This window comes from Pelobates fuscus, chromosome 5 (genome assembly GCF_036172605.1).
Source record: "Pelobates fuscus isolate aPelFus1 chromosome 5, aPelFus1.pri, whole genome shotgun sequence".
Taxonomy (NCBI): domain Eukaryota; kingdom Metazoa; phylum Chordata; class Amphibia; order Anura; family Pelobatidae; genus Pelobates; species Pelobates fuscus.
Window position 1 is genome coordinate 76,779,204 of NC_086321.1, and position 14,717 is coordinate 76,793,920.

Here is a 14,717-nt window from a genome sequence, read left to right on the forward strand (position 1 = left end):
CGCACGCGCATTACCCTCCCACTGCTAACCCCGCCGCGCACATGTGTACACGGTCGATTGACCACATACTGTCTCATACAGTACTTGACCCTAATACAAAACAAAACCCTTAATATGAAGTAATGAAATGGTTTTAGTTACTCCTTTATTTTCAGTTTGGAGCTGTCTGATACCACACTCCAGTGATGAAAGGTGGCTTTCGTTTCTGTTATTAACATGTTTAAAAGATACATGTCATTTTCCTTAGAACACTGGGTCACATGCATCGGATTTCACGTCACAGAACACGTGACCTGATTCCCACGCAGAGTTATCTTCCTGGATCCAGCGTGGAACCTTCACCTTGTAACAGGAAGAGCTGCTCAGATACAAAGTATCATTATCAGAACGCAGGGAAACACAATAAACACAGACCAGCCGGGGCTGGTGGAACTGACTGGCAGCTCTGCGATATAAATCAGCACCGCCAGCGCTGCCAAGGATACCAGCACCAGTGTCCGCCCATCTATATATACAGGGATACCAGCACCAGTGTCCGCCCTGCTATTTATACAGCACTGACAGGGATACCAGAGTAGGTGGGGTGCCAGTCCTGACTCCTGCTATTGGATCAGTATACACAGCGCTGCCAGGGATACCAGTGTGGGTGGGTGCCAGTCCTGACTCCTGCTATTGGATCAGTATACACAGCGCTGCCAGGGATACCAGAGTGGGTGGGTGCCAGTCCTGACTCCTGCTATTGGATCAGTATACACAGCGCTGCCAGGGATACCAGTGTGGGTGGGGGTGCCAGTCCTGCTATTGGATCAGTATACACAGCGCTGCCAGGAATACCAGAGTGGGTGGCTGTCTGTCCTGCTATTAGATCAGTATATCCAGCGCTGTCAAGAGTACTCCCTCCAGTGGAAGTGGCTGCCAGTCCTGCTGTTTTACTCATTGATCAACCCAGCGAATCCCTGTCAGTGCCAAGGGTACCAGATCAGGGATTGTCGCCGACAGAAGGCGCTATGGCTGAAGGGGGCACTCAGGCTCCCGGTGAATGGGCTCGCCTGGAGACAGCTATTATGAACGGTTTCAGGCAGATGAGAAGCCGGTACCTGCAGAGTGTGAGGAGTCGGGAAGACCCCCAGGACAAAGAGACACGATATGCCAGGGATAGCTCGGAGCTGGTGGATAGCCCACTGTGTGCCCTGCCGGTAAGTAAAAACAGCACTGGATTCTCATTACTCTCAGGCTATGGGGATGGGATTATATTTGCCTAGTTTCGGGGGTGCTACTTGCATGTATCCCCAGTAGTTGTCCTAGAACTACAGCTCTCTTTGATGCTTTTCTAGCCTTTAGAATGACAATGTATCATGATGTAGGTTTAGTTCTGAGGCCTGGCCCTTCTGTACGTATTCCTTAGATACATACTAGTCCACCCTCATAACAGAGCATCATGGGAATAGTAGTCCGTAACAGCTGCAGTTCCTTAGACCAGTGTTCCCCATCCCAGTCCTCATGGACCACCAACAGTACAGGTTGGACTGGATTGGGGAACACTGCCTTAGACTATCAGTGGCTGCTGACTCCAGTAGCTATATGACTAGATATTACATCAGTATGTGGTTAGGTTTATGTTTACTGAATATTAGAATTGGTCATTTATTCTTCATGTTAATTTGCATTTATCTAACTATATGGATAGTGATTAAGTGGGTAGAACGTTTTGTCTTACATCAGTCAAGGGTTTGTGACATATTACAATGCTCTTTGAGTATTTCTTTAGTATGTCATATTAATTTGTTGGTAAACCTGTTTAGTATATTGTTACTCTAAGCATAAACTCTTTTTATTCTGGTGTTTTAATATTTTGTCAATCTTTTTTTTGTGGGCTTTTCAAACAAGACGTTCAGGAGGGGTATATAAGAAGAACCCATGGTTTTGTATATTTATTAAATTAAAGGAACACTATAGTCACCTAAATTACTTTAGCTAAATAAAGCAGTTTTAGTGTATAGATCATTCCCCTGCAATTTCACTGCTCAATTCACTATCATTTAGGAGTTAAATCACTTTGTTTCTGTTTATGCAGCCCTAGCCACACCTCCCCTGGCTATGATTGACAGAGCCTGCATGAAAAAAAAACTGGTTTCACTTTCAAACAGATGTAATTCACCTTAAATAATTGTATCTCAATCTCTGAATTGAACTTTAATCACATACAGGAGGCTCTTGCAGGGTCTAGCAAGCTATTAACATAGCAGGGGATAAGAAAATCTTAATTAAACAGAACTTGCAATAAAGAAAGCCTAAAAAGGGCTCTCTTTACAGGAAGTGTTTATGGAAGGCTGTGCAAGTCACATGCAGAGAGGTGTGACTAGGGTTCATAAACAAAGGGATTTAACTCCTAAATGGCAGAGGATTGAGCAGTGAGGCTGCAGGGCATGTCCTATACACCAAAACTGCTTCATTAAGCTAAAGTTGTTCAGGTCACTATAGTGTTCCTTTTAAATAAGTGCATGTTATTGCTGAGTAAGTCTTAGAACACAGACCATAAACTAGTTTCCTGTGATATCACATAAAATAAAAAAAAAGTTGCTCCCCTAAACTTTCTCATTTAAAGATCTAAAACAATACTTTTCTGTTGCTTTAGCAATGAATCGGTATTCATCCTCTGAGCGGTCTAACCACATGTCATGATAAGCGATTAGAATTTATCCAGCCCACTTAAAACCAGTTATTTCTGTAAATCGTTTGCATCTTCAAACCTGAGAGGAGTTATATTCCTAAATTGTCCGCATTAATAAAATAATGTATACATGATGTGTGTATATGTATATATACTTTTTAACCATAGTATACATTTAATTCTGATCCTTATCTCAATCAAGTTGTGTCTTTTGACCTTTTCCCTTCCATCAAAACAATCGAGATAAGAAAGCAAGTATCTATGGTTATATATAAAGAGCAAATGTGGGCTGAGCCCCATAGAACCTTCAGATAACACTGGTATTTTACTGATTATTGCTTGACTTACAACATTGAAAGTTCAGCACTGTTGAACTTTGTAAATAAACAGTTGTGTCAAAAGCCCAGTAGGCCCAAAATATATCCCCTATTGGTAAGTAGTCATTTTCCTATTTTTGTTTTAGAAGGTGCAGCCTGAATTTTCTACATATTTACGTTCATTCATGACGTGCTGCTAATCGTATCTGTAAAGAATAAACGTTTTAGGTCAGGATTAAACGATTTTATTTATGGCAATATAAGTATGTATTCCTGTAGATATTATTTATATGGAACTGTGGGACACTTTATATTATTTAATATTCTGGGCTGCTAGAAAAGCAGGTGTCCGAGTGGGAGAAAATGGCATATTTTGGTCTCATATATTTATGCTTTCATATATGTAGATTTTTGTTCTTCTGCAATCTGATTACAATACAAAACATTAAAGGGGGAGGAAATATGCTTGGGAACTATCTCTAGATTGTTAAATTCTGCCATGTTATAATAACTCTGAATCACGCTAAGTTAAATACTTTTAGACCTGAATAGTTATGAAACATGGGGCATGTGAGGGTGTACCAGTGATGTCATTCATGTCACTTGTGTCATTGAATGGTCCATGTCATCCTGGAGCCCATACGGGTCAGGGTGACAAGCAAGCCCTGCAATCCTGTCAATTATGGCTGCCCCATTGCTCCTGAAGAGCTTGGCCAGTGATATCATGGACAAGCCTTGCACCGTGTGACTGTGTTTAGTATTGCGTTTGTCTTTCCCCTTTAGGGAGCTTCTCTAGAGAAAAAAAAAAACCCAGTAAGGTTGGACAGGGGCCCAAAATCATGACTATCCCACCAGGTTCTAGGCTGTTCTAGATAGGAAGATTTAAGCATTAATTAAAAGCATATGGCTTATTTACCAGCACTTCCCAGAATTTTATTAAACGTGTGGTTGACAAGGACATCGGCCATGAATGAAAATGTGATCTTTATATTGTACTAACTAAAAGTTAGCTAAAGGTTGTGCTAAAACAATTTTATTTCTTTATTATTTTATAATTCTTAATAATGTATGTTATAATTTACATTGTTTGGGAGCAAGGATTAACTGATACAACAAGGATAGAGCTGTATACATAAAAAGATACAACAAATACGTTATACGTTACATGTTATGTGTGATACTGTATACCAGTATAAATATTATTGTGATTTGATTGCACTCACAGAAGTGTGTGTGTAATCTACAAACCTCTCCCTGTCCCTCCCCTGGTAGGGACAAGGGCCCGGACTACTTGCGTCCTCCCTCTCTCTCTCGGGAACGGAACCAGAAAGCCAGCATGCAGGTGAAATTAAGTAATTTATTTATTATAGAATTAAGTAATTTATTAACGAATTGCAAATACAAATTAATATAACATTACAAGAAGGCCAGGTCCTACGTGTTTCATTCCAAGTAGGCGGTTCCTCAGAAATCATACAATTAAAATAAACAAAATCAAATACAAAAATGCATGCCAAAATAAAAACATCAGCCTACCCACCCCTTCAAGTTCTTCCCTTTTATATGGCTAATGCTTAATGTCCATACATGATCCAGAGGCATATCTTCCATCAGCCTATCCTTCAGAGACTCCCATTAGATCATTAGCCTCACTGATAATCTAGTAAATTTATGTTCATGGTTTATGACTTTCACCTATCTGATCCTTCCTATCTTTTTATCCCAAATGTTATCTCCTTTTAGTTTTCATCTCTAATTAATTACCTCAATAGCCCCATGTCTCCCCACCCATAATAGTGTGTTTTATTTTTTTTCTTTTTTTTTTCTTTCTAACCTCAGACCTTATATTTCAGACTGGGCCCCTTAAAACAGCATTAACACCCAGCACTCCCAAGCAACCAAGTCCTGCTGAATCTTCAGAGCAGAGGTATCATCTCTGGAAGATTGCCCACCCTACCCTCCCCACACCATCCCACCCCATGGTCGACAACTTACTTATAGATAGTGCACATCAGCTGGTTTTCTTAACACACCATTCAAATCACTAAACCTCTCCTCACCTGAATTTATTTAACAAACTGCATCCTTACATTGGTTTAATCACTCATTGATATTTGTGTGTTTGTATATATGATCTACATATCTACCGTATATACTCGAGTATAAGCCGACCCGAATATAAGCCGAGGCCCCTAATTTTTCCCCAAAAAACTGGGAAAACTTATTGACTCGAGTATAAGACTAGGGTGGGAAATGCAGCAGCTACTGGTAAATTTCTAAATAAAATTAGATCCTAAAAAAAATATATTAATTGAATATTTATTTACAGTGTGTGTATAATGAATGCAGTGTGTGCGTATGAGTGCAGCGTGTGTGCGTATGAGTGCAGCGTGTGTGCGTATGAGTGCAGCGTGTGTGCGTATGAGTGCAGCGTGTGTGCGTATGAGTGCAGCGTGTGTGTGTATGAGTGCAGCGTGTGTGTGTATGAGTGCAGCGTGTGTGTATGAGTGCAGCGTGTGTGTATGAGTGCAGCGTGTGTATGAGTGCAGCGTGTGTGTGTATGAATGCAGCGTGTGTGTGTATGAATGCAGTGTGTGTGTGTATGAGTGCAGTGTGTGTGTATGAGTGCAGTGTGTGTATGAATGCAGTGTGTGCAGGGCCGGTGCAAGGATATTTGCCCCCCCCATATGTCCTGACCTCCCCTCCTCCTCCCTCAGTGGTCCTTACCTCCCCACCCCCGTGTTCCTTCACCCCCCTCCCCCAGTGGTCCTGACTCACCCCTCCCCTAGTGGTCCTTACTTCCCCCTCCCCTCCCCTAGTGGTCCTTACTTCCCCCTCCCCTCCCCTAGTGGTCCTTATCCCCCCCTCCCTCCCCTAGTGGTCCTTATCCCCCCCCTCCCTCCCATAGTGGTCCTTATCCCCCCCTCCCTTCCTCCCATAGTGGTCCTTATCCCCCCCTCCCTCCCATAGTGTTCCTTTTCTCCCCCCCTCCCTCCCATAGTGGTCCTTATCCCACCCCCCTGCCTCCGATAGTGGTCCTTATCCCCCCCTCCCTTCCATAGTGGTATAGTGGTCCTTATCCCCCCCCCTCCCTCCCATAGTGGTCCTTATCCCCCCTTCCCTCCCATAGTGGTCCTTATCCCCCCTTCCCTCCCATAGTGGTCCTTATCCCCCCTCCCTCCCATAGTGGTCCTTATCCCCCCCTCCCTCCCATAGTGGTCCTTATCCCCCCCCCTCCCTCCCATAGTGGTCCTTATCCCCCCCCCTCCCTCCCATAGTGGTCCTTATCCCCCCCCCTCCCTCCCATAGCGGTCCTTATACCCCCCTCCCTCCCATAGTGGTCCTTATCCCACCCCGTCCCTCCAATAGTGGTCCTTATCCCCCCCTCCCTTCCATAGCGGTCCTTATACCCCCCCTCCCTCCCATAGTGGTCCTTATCCCACCCCCTCCCTCCAATAGTGGTCCTTATACCCCCCCCCCCTCCCACAGTGGTCCTTATACCCCCCTTTTTTTTATTATTTTTTTTATTATTATTATTTTTTTTTATTATTATTATTTATTTTATTTTTTTTTTCGTCCCCCCTCCCTGCTTGATACATGGCAGGGAGGGGGGCTCTCCTTCCCTGGTGGTCCAGTGGCAGTTCAGTGGGGGGAGAGGGGGGCTGGCAGAGCTGTACTTACCTGTTCTGCAGCTCCTGTCAGCTCTCTCCTCCTCTGCGCCGTCCGTGCAGCTCCTTCTATCAGCTCACACTGTAAGTCTCGCGAGAGCCGCGGCTCTCGCGAGACTTACACTGGGAGCTGACCGAGGTGCTGAACGGACGGCGCGGAGGAGGAGAGAGCTGACAGGAGCTGCAGAACAGGTAAGTACAGCTCTGCCAGCCCCCCTCTCCCCCGGTCTGTATTATGGCAATGCAAATTGCCATAATACAGACCTTGACTCGAGTATAAGCCGAGTTGGGGTTTTTCAGCCCAAAAAATGGGCTGAAAAACTCGGCTTATACTCGAGTATATACGGTATATAATACACATTTTTTCTAATGTTCTCCCTTCTATTTTTCACTTTAACACTAACTTCTCTCCTCACTAAAATATCCCTATCCTTTCACTCACCTGTTCCTAGCAACACCATAATTATTACTTCCACCTTACTCCCCTCCCCTCTCTATTCATCCCATGCACTCTACACATACCTTTCCAGCCTATCTCCACCAACTCCTCCCAAATCCTCTACATACATACCCTCCTACAAAACTTTCAAATCCTACTCCCACCTTCACTTCCTTTCTATCCTTCTGCTCCTAGCTGCTGGTGATGTCTCTCCTAACCCCGGCCCCCTCGCAACAAACTCAGCACATACTAATCTCATACCCATCTCATGTTCCTCTAAATCCTCCTTCAATACTGCCCTCTGGAACGCACGCTCTGTTTGCAATATAACTAAATCCACTGCTGTCCATGACTTCTTCATCTCTCGTTCTATAGATTTACTAGCCATAACAGAAACCTGGCTCTCCCCCTCTGACACTGCCACCCCTGCATCTTTGTCCTTCGGTGGTCTCCAACTTACCCACAACCCAAGAAACTCTGAATGTAAAGGTGGTGGTGTTGGGTTTCTCCTCTCCCCTTACTGCTCTTTTAAACCTCTTCCCACCCCCCCTTCTCTCTCTTTCCCGTCATTTGAAATACACTCAATTCGCCTTTTCAAACCCTTCTCTGCTAACATTGCTGTTATTTACCGTCCCCCTGGTTCCCCTCTTCTCTTCCTTGACCACTTTGCTGCCTGGCTACCCTATTTCCTCTCTTCTAACATTCCATCCCTAATTCTCGGGGACTTCAATATTCCTATAAACCCACCTTTGACCTCTGCAGCCACTAAACTACTTTCAATTACTTCCTCCCTCGGGCTATCGCAGTGGGCAAATTCTCCCACCCATGTAGCTGGCAATACCCTTGACCTAATCTTCACTTATGCATGTACAGTATCTAATATCTGCAACACTCCATATCCACTCTCTGATCACCACCTCTTATCATTTGCTCTCACATACCCCCTCACCCAAAAACCTCAGCCTAACCCCCCCTCAACTCAGGAGGGAGCTTAATTCTCTTGATCTCCAACAGTTGTCAGCTGACATTGATTCACAACTGCTGTCCATCCCTTCCCTCTCCTGTCCTTCACGGGCCATCTCCATATATAATTCTACTCTTACATCTGCCTTGAACACTGCAGCGCCACTCCAAACAAGCACCTCGAGGAGGACCCGCCCCCAACCATGGCATACTAATTCAACGCGCTACCTGCAAAGATGCTCCCGTTGTGCTGAACGCTCCTGGAGGAAGTCCCGCACCCAGGCAGACTTTCTCCATTATAGATTCATATTGTGTTCATACAGTGCAGCCCTTGCCCTTGCCAAACAGTCCTATTTTTCCGCTCTCATTAGTTCATGTTCCCGCAACCCCAGGCGTCTCTTTCACACCTTTAATTCTCTTCTTCGCCCTGCTGTGGCCACCCCCAAAACTAACCTTACTGCTGATAACTTTGCATGTTACTTCACTGACAAGATTGAACAGCTAAGGAAAGAATTCTCCCCTCCTTGCCTTTCTGTTTCTCAATCACACATAGATCATGCCTTTCCTACCCTTCAGACATTCTCTCCAGCTACTGACCAAGAGGTGGCTGCTCTTCTTTGCTCCTCTTGCCCCACCACTTGCCCGCTCGATCCTGTCCCATCTCACCTTATCAGATCTCTCTCCACTTGTCTCGTGCCTTCTCTAACACACATTTTCAACTGCTCGCTCTCTTCTGGCATCGTCCCTGCTGACCTTAAACATGCCACTGTAGTACCTATACTAAAAAAACCATCCCTCGACCCATCCACCCCCTCTAACTACCGTCCCATATCCCTGCTCCCTTTTTCCTCAAAGCTTCTGGAAAGACTTGTCTTTACCCGTGTGTCTCATTTCCTCAATTCCAACTCTCTCCTTGACCCCCTTCAATCTGGCTTCCGCCCTCTCCACTCTACAGAGACTGCCCTTATCAAAGTTACTAACGACCTAATCGCAGCTAAATCCAAAGGCCACTACTCCATACTAATTCTTCTTGACCTCTCAGCGGCCTTTGACACCGTTGATCATGCTCTCCTTCTTCAAACTCTTCAATCGCTTGGTCTCTGTGACTCTGTCCTCTCATGGTTTTCCTCTTATCTCTCCCAACGCTCATTCAGTGTCTCCTTTTCTAATGATACCTCCTCCCCTTGCCCCGTCTCGGTTGGAGTTCCCCAAGGCTCCGTCCTTGGTCCCCTTCTATTTTCTCTTTATACTGCCTCTCTTGGCAAACTTATTACCTCTTTTGGATTTCACTACCACCTGTACGCTGATGACACCCAGCTATATCTCTCCTCCCCGGACCTCTCCCCTGCCGTCCTGCAACGTGTCACTGCTTGCCTTTCTTCCATCTCTGACTGGATGTCATCCCGCTTTCTGAAACTCAATCTCTCAAAAACTGAGCTCCTTGTCTTTCCTCCTCCTAATACTGATCCTCCTCTTTCGCTCTCCCTTCAAGTTTGTGGTACCAACATCAGTCCATCCTTGCAAGCGCGCTGTCTTGGCGTCATACTTGACTCTGGTTTCACATTTGAGCCTCACATCCAGCATGTTGCCAAATCCTGTAGATTCCATCTTAAAAACATAGCCCGCATCCGCCCCTTTCTTGCACCAGATACTACCAAGGAGCTTGTCCATGCTCTAGTAATTTCCCGCATGGATTATTGTAACCCTCTCCTGATTGGTCTTCCCAATAGCCGTACTGCACCCTTACAGTCTGTAATGAATGCTGCTGCTAGATTGATTTTCCTCTCTAGTCGTTTCTCTCACACCTCACCCCTCTGCCAGTCCTTACATTGGCTTCCTGTATGCTATAGGAGTCAATTCAAGGTACTAACTCACACCTATAAAGCACTGAACAACTCTAGCCCCTCTTATATCTCCTCACAGATCCATAGGTATGTCCCTTCTCGGTCTCTCCGCTCTGCCCGTGACCACCTCCTGTCCGTTGTCCGCACTCGTACGGCCAACTCGCGCTTGCAGGACTTCTCACGGGTGGCTCCCTTCCTATGGAATAGCCTGCCTACCGCCATCAGACTCTCCCCTAGTCTTGCATCTTTTAAGAAGTGCCTTAAAACCCATCTCTTTAGGAAAGCTTATGGCCTCCAAGACTAACCCTTACCTCACATACCTGTCTCTCTTGCCCTCTCCTAAAGGGCAGCCCACCTTATTTGATTGTAAATTCCTGTCCTATTGTGTTTTACACCCTACCTCCTATAGAATGTAAGCTTGTTTGAGCAGGGTCCTCTTCAACCTACTGTTCCTGTAAGTTTATTTGTAATTGTCCTATTTATAGTTAAATCCCCTTTCATAATATTGTAAAGCGCTACGGAATCTGTTGGCGCTATATAAATGGCAATAATAAATAAATAAAATAAAATAGCCAGTTTGTACCTTCCTGTTGATAAATTGAGCATCTCTGCAGCTGGTTGTTGTATCAGTTTATCCTTGTATCTCTGCATGGAAAGGTGGTCTCAGGAGGCTGTATATCAAAGCTACGGTTTCAACTTTTTTTTTTTTTTTTACTCTCTTGTGCACGGGTTTGGTGTGTATAGGGTTATATATTTGTGTATTTCCAAAGAATGAAGATAAGTTAACTTACTCAGTGACATACACCGGGAACATATGTATGTAAGGAACTGGTAAAGATATGCCAAATATGCATGCATGTGGCATTTCTCTATTAGATGCCAGCGTGCACATACCCAGGAATTCACAGCGAAGCTGCATTGTTGATGAAGGGCAATGGAGGTAAGTACATTTTTTTTTTAAAGGAAAACTCAAAGCACCATACCCACTATGCTTACACATGGTTTGACAACTTACCTGGGATCTGCTGGGTCCTTACCACCTCCTCTCATAGAGCTGGAAGGTCCTGCAAAGAGCTTGTGTTAGGTTCCCTTAGCTAAGCGGGCCCCAATTAAATTATCAAACCATTCTTAGACACTTGGACGCACAGGGAACTACAGGCATCTTTGTAACTACTGCGATATGGTGCTTGGAGTGTTCTTTACTTATATCTGCTGCATTATTCACTCAAGTAAACACTTACATAACATTTAGAGGTGTGAAGGAAGGAACAAAGAACAGTCACTTTTCTGGAAGTCCCACTTTAAAGGACCACTATAGGCACCCAGACCACTTCAGCTCAATGAAGTCTGGGTGCCAGGTCCATCTAGGGTTAACCCTGCCTGCTGTAAACATAGCCGTTTCAGAGAAACTGCTATGTTTACCTATGGGTTAATCCAGCCTCTAGTGACTGTCTCATTGACAGTCGCTAGAGGCGCTTCCGCGCTTCTCAATGTGATTTTCACAGTGAGAAGACTCCAGCGTCCATAGGAAAGCATTGAGAATGCTTTCCTATGGACTGGCTGAATGCGCGCGCTGCTCTTGCCGCGCATGCGCATTCAGCCGATGACGTCTGAATGAGGAGGAGAGTCCCCAGCGCCGAGGGAGCCCGACGCTGGAGAAAGGTAAGATTTTAACCCCTTCCTCCCCCTTCAGGGTGGGGGGACCTATTAATACTATAGTGCCAGGAAAACGAGTTTTCCTGGCACTAAAGTGGTCCTTTAATGTTTTAAAAGAAAACGGCATGTTGAAAAAAGGTAACCAGAAATATAGATGACGGTTAATGTTTTATTTAGTACTATACACTGATAAGCCTTAACATCTATTATATTAACAATTATTTCATTATGTGACAGAATTTACTTTGAATCCAAGGTTCAAGATTATAGGTGTCATATAAGCTATATTAAAATTGGCTAACTTGGACTCAGGAAATGCTTAATGCTTAAAACAACACTTAAGACCTAGCCTGCTTCATTCCCCCTGACCCCCTCCCCCCAGCTGTAAATGCCTTTTAAGTAACTGTTTTATCTCTCTTCCTTAGCCCCAAGTCACCATACATCCCTGCAAGAAGGCCTTTTAATTTTTCATGGCTCTACCCACCCACCCACGTTCCTTCTAACCATAGACATAGAATACCTGAGCGGCGAGGAATGCGGGCGCCATCTTGGACCGGTCGCCGCTCTACTGAAGCTATTGAAGAACCCTTGGAAAGTCCATCTCACAAAAGGTAAGTGAAGGACTTGGGGCACTTATAGTCCTTAATTCCCCTACCCACATAGTGTTAATACCCCTACCCCTACCCACATAGTGTTAATACCCCTACCCCCAGCCTATCCCAGCACACCTAGTGTTAATACCCCTACCCCTATCCCAGCACACATAGTCCTTAATACCCCTGCCCCAGCACGCACAGTCCTTAATACTTTACCCCAGCACACATAGTGTTAATACACATACACATACACATTAAGGACTATGTGTGCTGGTGTAGGGGTATTGACACTGTAGGAGTAGGGGTATTAAGGACTATAAGTGCCCCAAGTACTTCACTTACATTTTGTGAGATGGACTTTCCAGGGGTTCTTCGATAGCTTCAGTAGAGCGGGACCGGTCCAAGATGGCGCCCACATTCCTCGCCGCTCAGCACGCAATGCGGCGTCTAGGTATTCTATTAACTCTCTCTGCTATCACATACAAATCCCTCTGTTACCTCTTGTCTCATCTCCCCAGCTTAACCTTTAGATTGTAAGCTCACGGGCAGGGTCCTCTACCTGTTGTATCGGTCTGTTATTATTCTGTTTGTCTTTTTCCCAATTGTACAGCGCTGCAGAATTTGTTGGTGCTTTATAAATGCCAGTAATAATAATAATAATATGTCTATTTCCGGGAGCAGATAGCCCCCACCTGAGCTGTCTCTCCTAAATCAGTCTGCTCCTTTTCTTTCCCGGAACTTATGTTATATGTACATGACGTTCATCCCTAGGTCTTATCTGTACTCCATTAACCCTTTCACTCCCTCCCTACTACTGTTCTATGAGTATTTGCACGTAAGCACTTGTTAATGTATAAAAACACAACTGACAAATTAAAGGTCAGAGGCTTATTTTGATAACCAACACGTGTCTGAATTCACGCTTTTCCAAGTGCACTTGAAACTATTTGGGTTACCCTGAATATAACAAAGATCAAATTGGATCTAAATCAATAACAATGGCACATGTCAAGGCATGGAATGTATTGGGCAGTATGTGAACAGTTATTTCATGAATGTCATGTGTTTGAAGCAGGAAAAATGGGCAAGCAATCTGAATGGCTTTGATAAGGGGCAAATAGTGATTGCTAGATGACTCGGTCAGAGCAGCTTCAAAATGGGAAGTCTGGTAGGGTGTTCCCAGTATGCAGTGGTACGTATATACCAAATGTGGTGCAAAGAAGGACAATCAGCATCAGGGTTAATGAGCACACAAGGATCATTGATGGATTTGGAGAGCGAAGGCTAGCCATCTGTGCTTATCGCATAAAAGTGCGACTGTAGCTTAAATTGCTGAAAAACATAATGCTGGCCATCAGTGTCAGAACACAGTGCATCGCAGTTTGCTGTGTATGGAGCTACGTAGCTGCAGACCAGTCAGAGTGCCCATGATGACCTCACTCCATTGATGAAAGCACCTTCAGTGAGGACGTGAGGGTCATAACTGGACCATGGAGCATTGAAAGAAGGATGCCTGGTCTAATGAATAACATTTTCTTTAAAATCAGGTGGATAGCCAAATGCATGTGCTTCATTTACCTGGGGAAGTGATGGCAGCAGGATGCACTGTGGGAAGAAGGCATGCCGTTTTATGCTCTGGCCAGTGATCTGCTGGGATAACCTGGGTCCTTACATTCGTGTGGATGTTATTTTGACACGTACTACCTACCTAGAGATTGTTGCAGACCACGTACACCCCTTCATGGCATTAGTGTTCCCTGATGGCAGTGGCTTCTTTCAGCAGGAGAATACACCCTGCCTCACTGCAAAGATTGAAATGGCTTGAGGAACATGACAAAGAGTTCAAGGTATAGCTTTGGCCTCATCTGTGGGATGTGCTGGAACAACAAATCTGATCCATGGAATCCCCATCCACAACTTGCAGGACTTAAAGGGTCTGCTGCTAATGTCTTGGTGCCAGATACCACAGGACACATTCAGAGGTCTTTTGGAGTCCGTGCCTTGACTCACCAGAGCTGTTTTGGCAGCACAAGTAGGTATTTGGCAGGTTATAATACTTGCTTGTTCTGCCTCTTCCATGATGCCTGCCACTGAAGATAATGTAGGATTGTGTGACGAAATGGATGTGTGTGCTACTTTACAGCCATTTGTGTGGATATTTTAAACCTCAATAGGAGGGTTACATTTAAATCCACATTGTATATCTAAAAATCAAGTAGAACTGGTTTTATTTTGTAGAATGTACGTAACAGATCTCTCCCACATGCTAAAGGAATTTCTACTACTCCTTTAAACTGTGAGTTCGCTGGTTCAGTTCAGGACCTTATCACATTAACTTATTTTCTCAAAGAATATAATATATTTAGAATTGGGATTAAAAAAACAACAACTATATATACTGTGTGACAGAACGCCATCAGTGAGTGCCATATCCCCATGCGCCTGCAGTCTATTTCTATGGGGGGAGATATGTGACGGATGGCCTGATTTGTTTGGCGCAGGCCACAAATTTGCGGTGCCATTTTTGGGATTGTTTTACATGTGCCTGTATATGCAGCTGTGG

The 14,717-nt window shown here is 44.6% G+C and overlaps 1 protein-coding gene across 2 annotated transcripts in view; it reads left to right on the forward strand.

Annotated features, from left to right (window-relative positions):
* The first annotated feature begins 307 nt into the window (after positions 1-307).
* FBXO4 (F-box protein 4) overlaps positions 308-14,717 on the forward strand; it is a 50,488-nt gene continuing 36,078 nt past the window's right edge. Inside the window, exons 1-2 of one of the 2 annotated variants that reach the window (XM_063454009.1) lie at positions 443-656; positions 871-1,196. In XM_063454009.1, coding sequence (XP_063310079.1) covers positions 1,008-1,196 — 189 coding nt within the window. In that variant the 5' untranslated portion in view covers positions 443-656; positions 871-1,007. Of the gene's footprint in view, positions 1,197-14,717 lie in introns of both variants that reach the window. The other variant, XM_063454008.1, reaches the window with a different exon arrangement.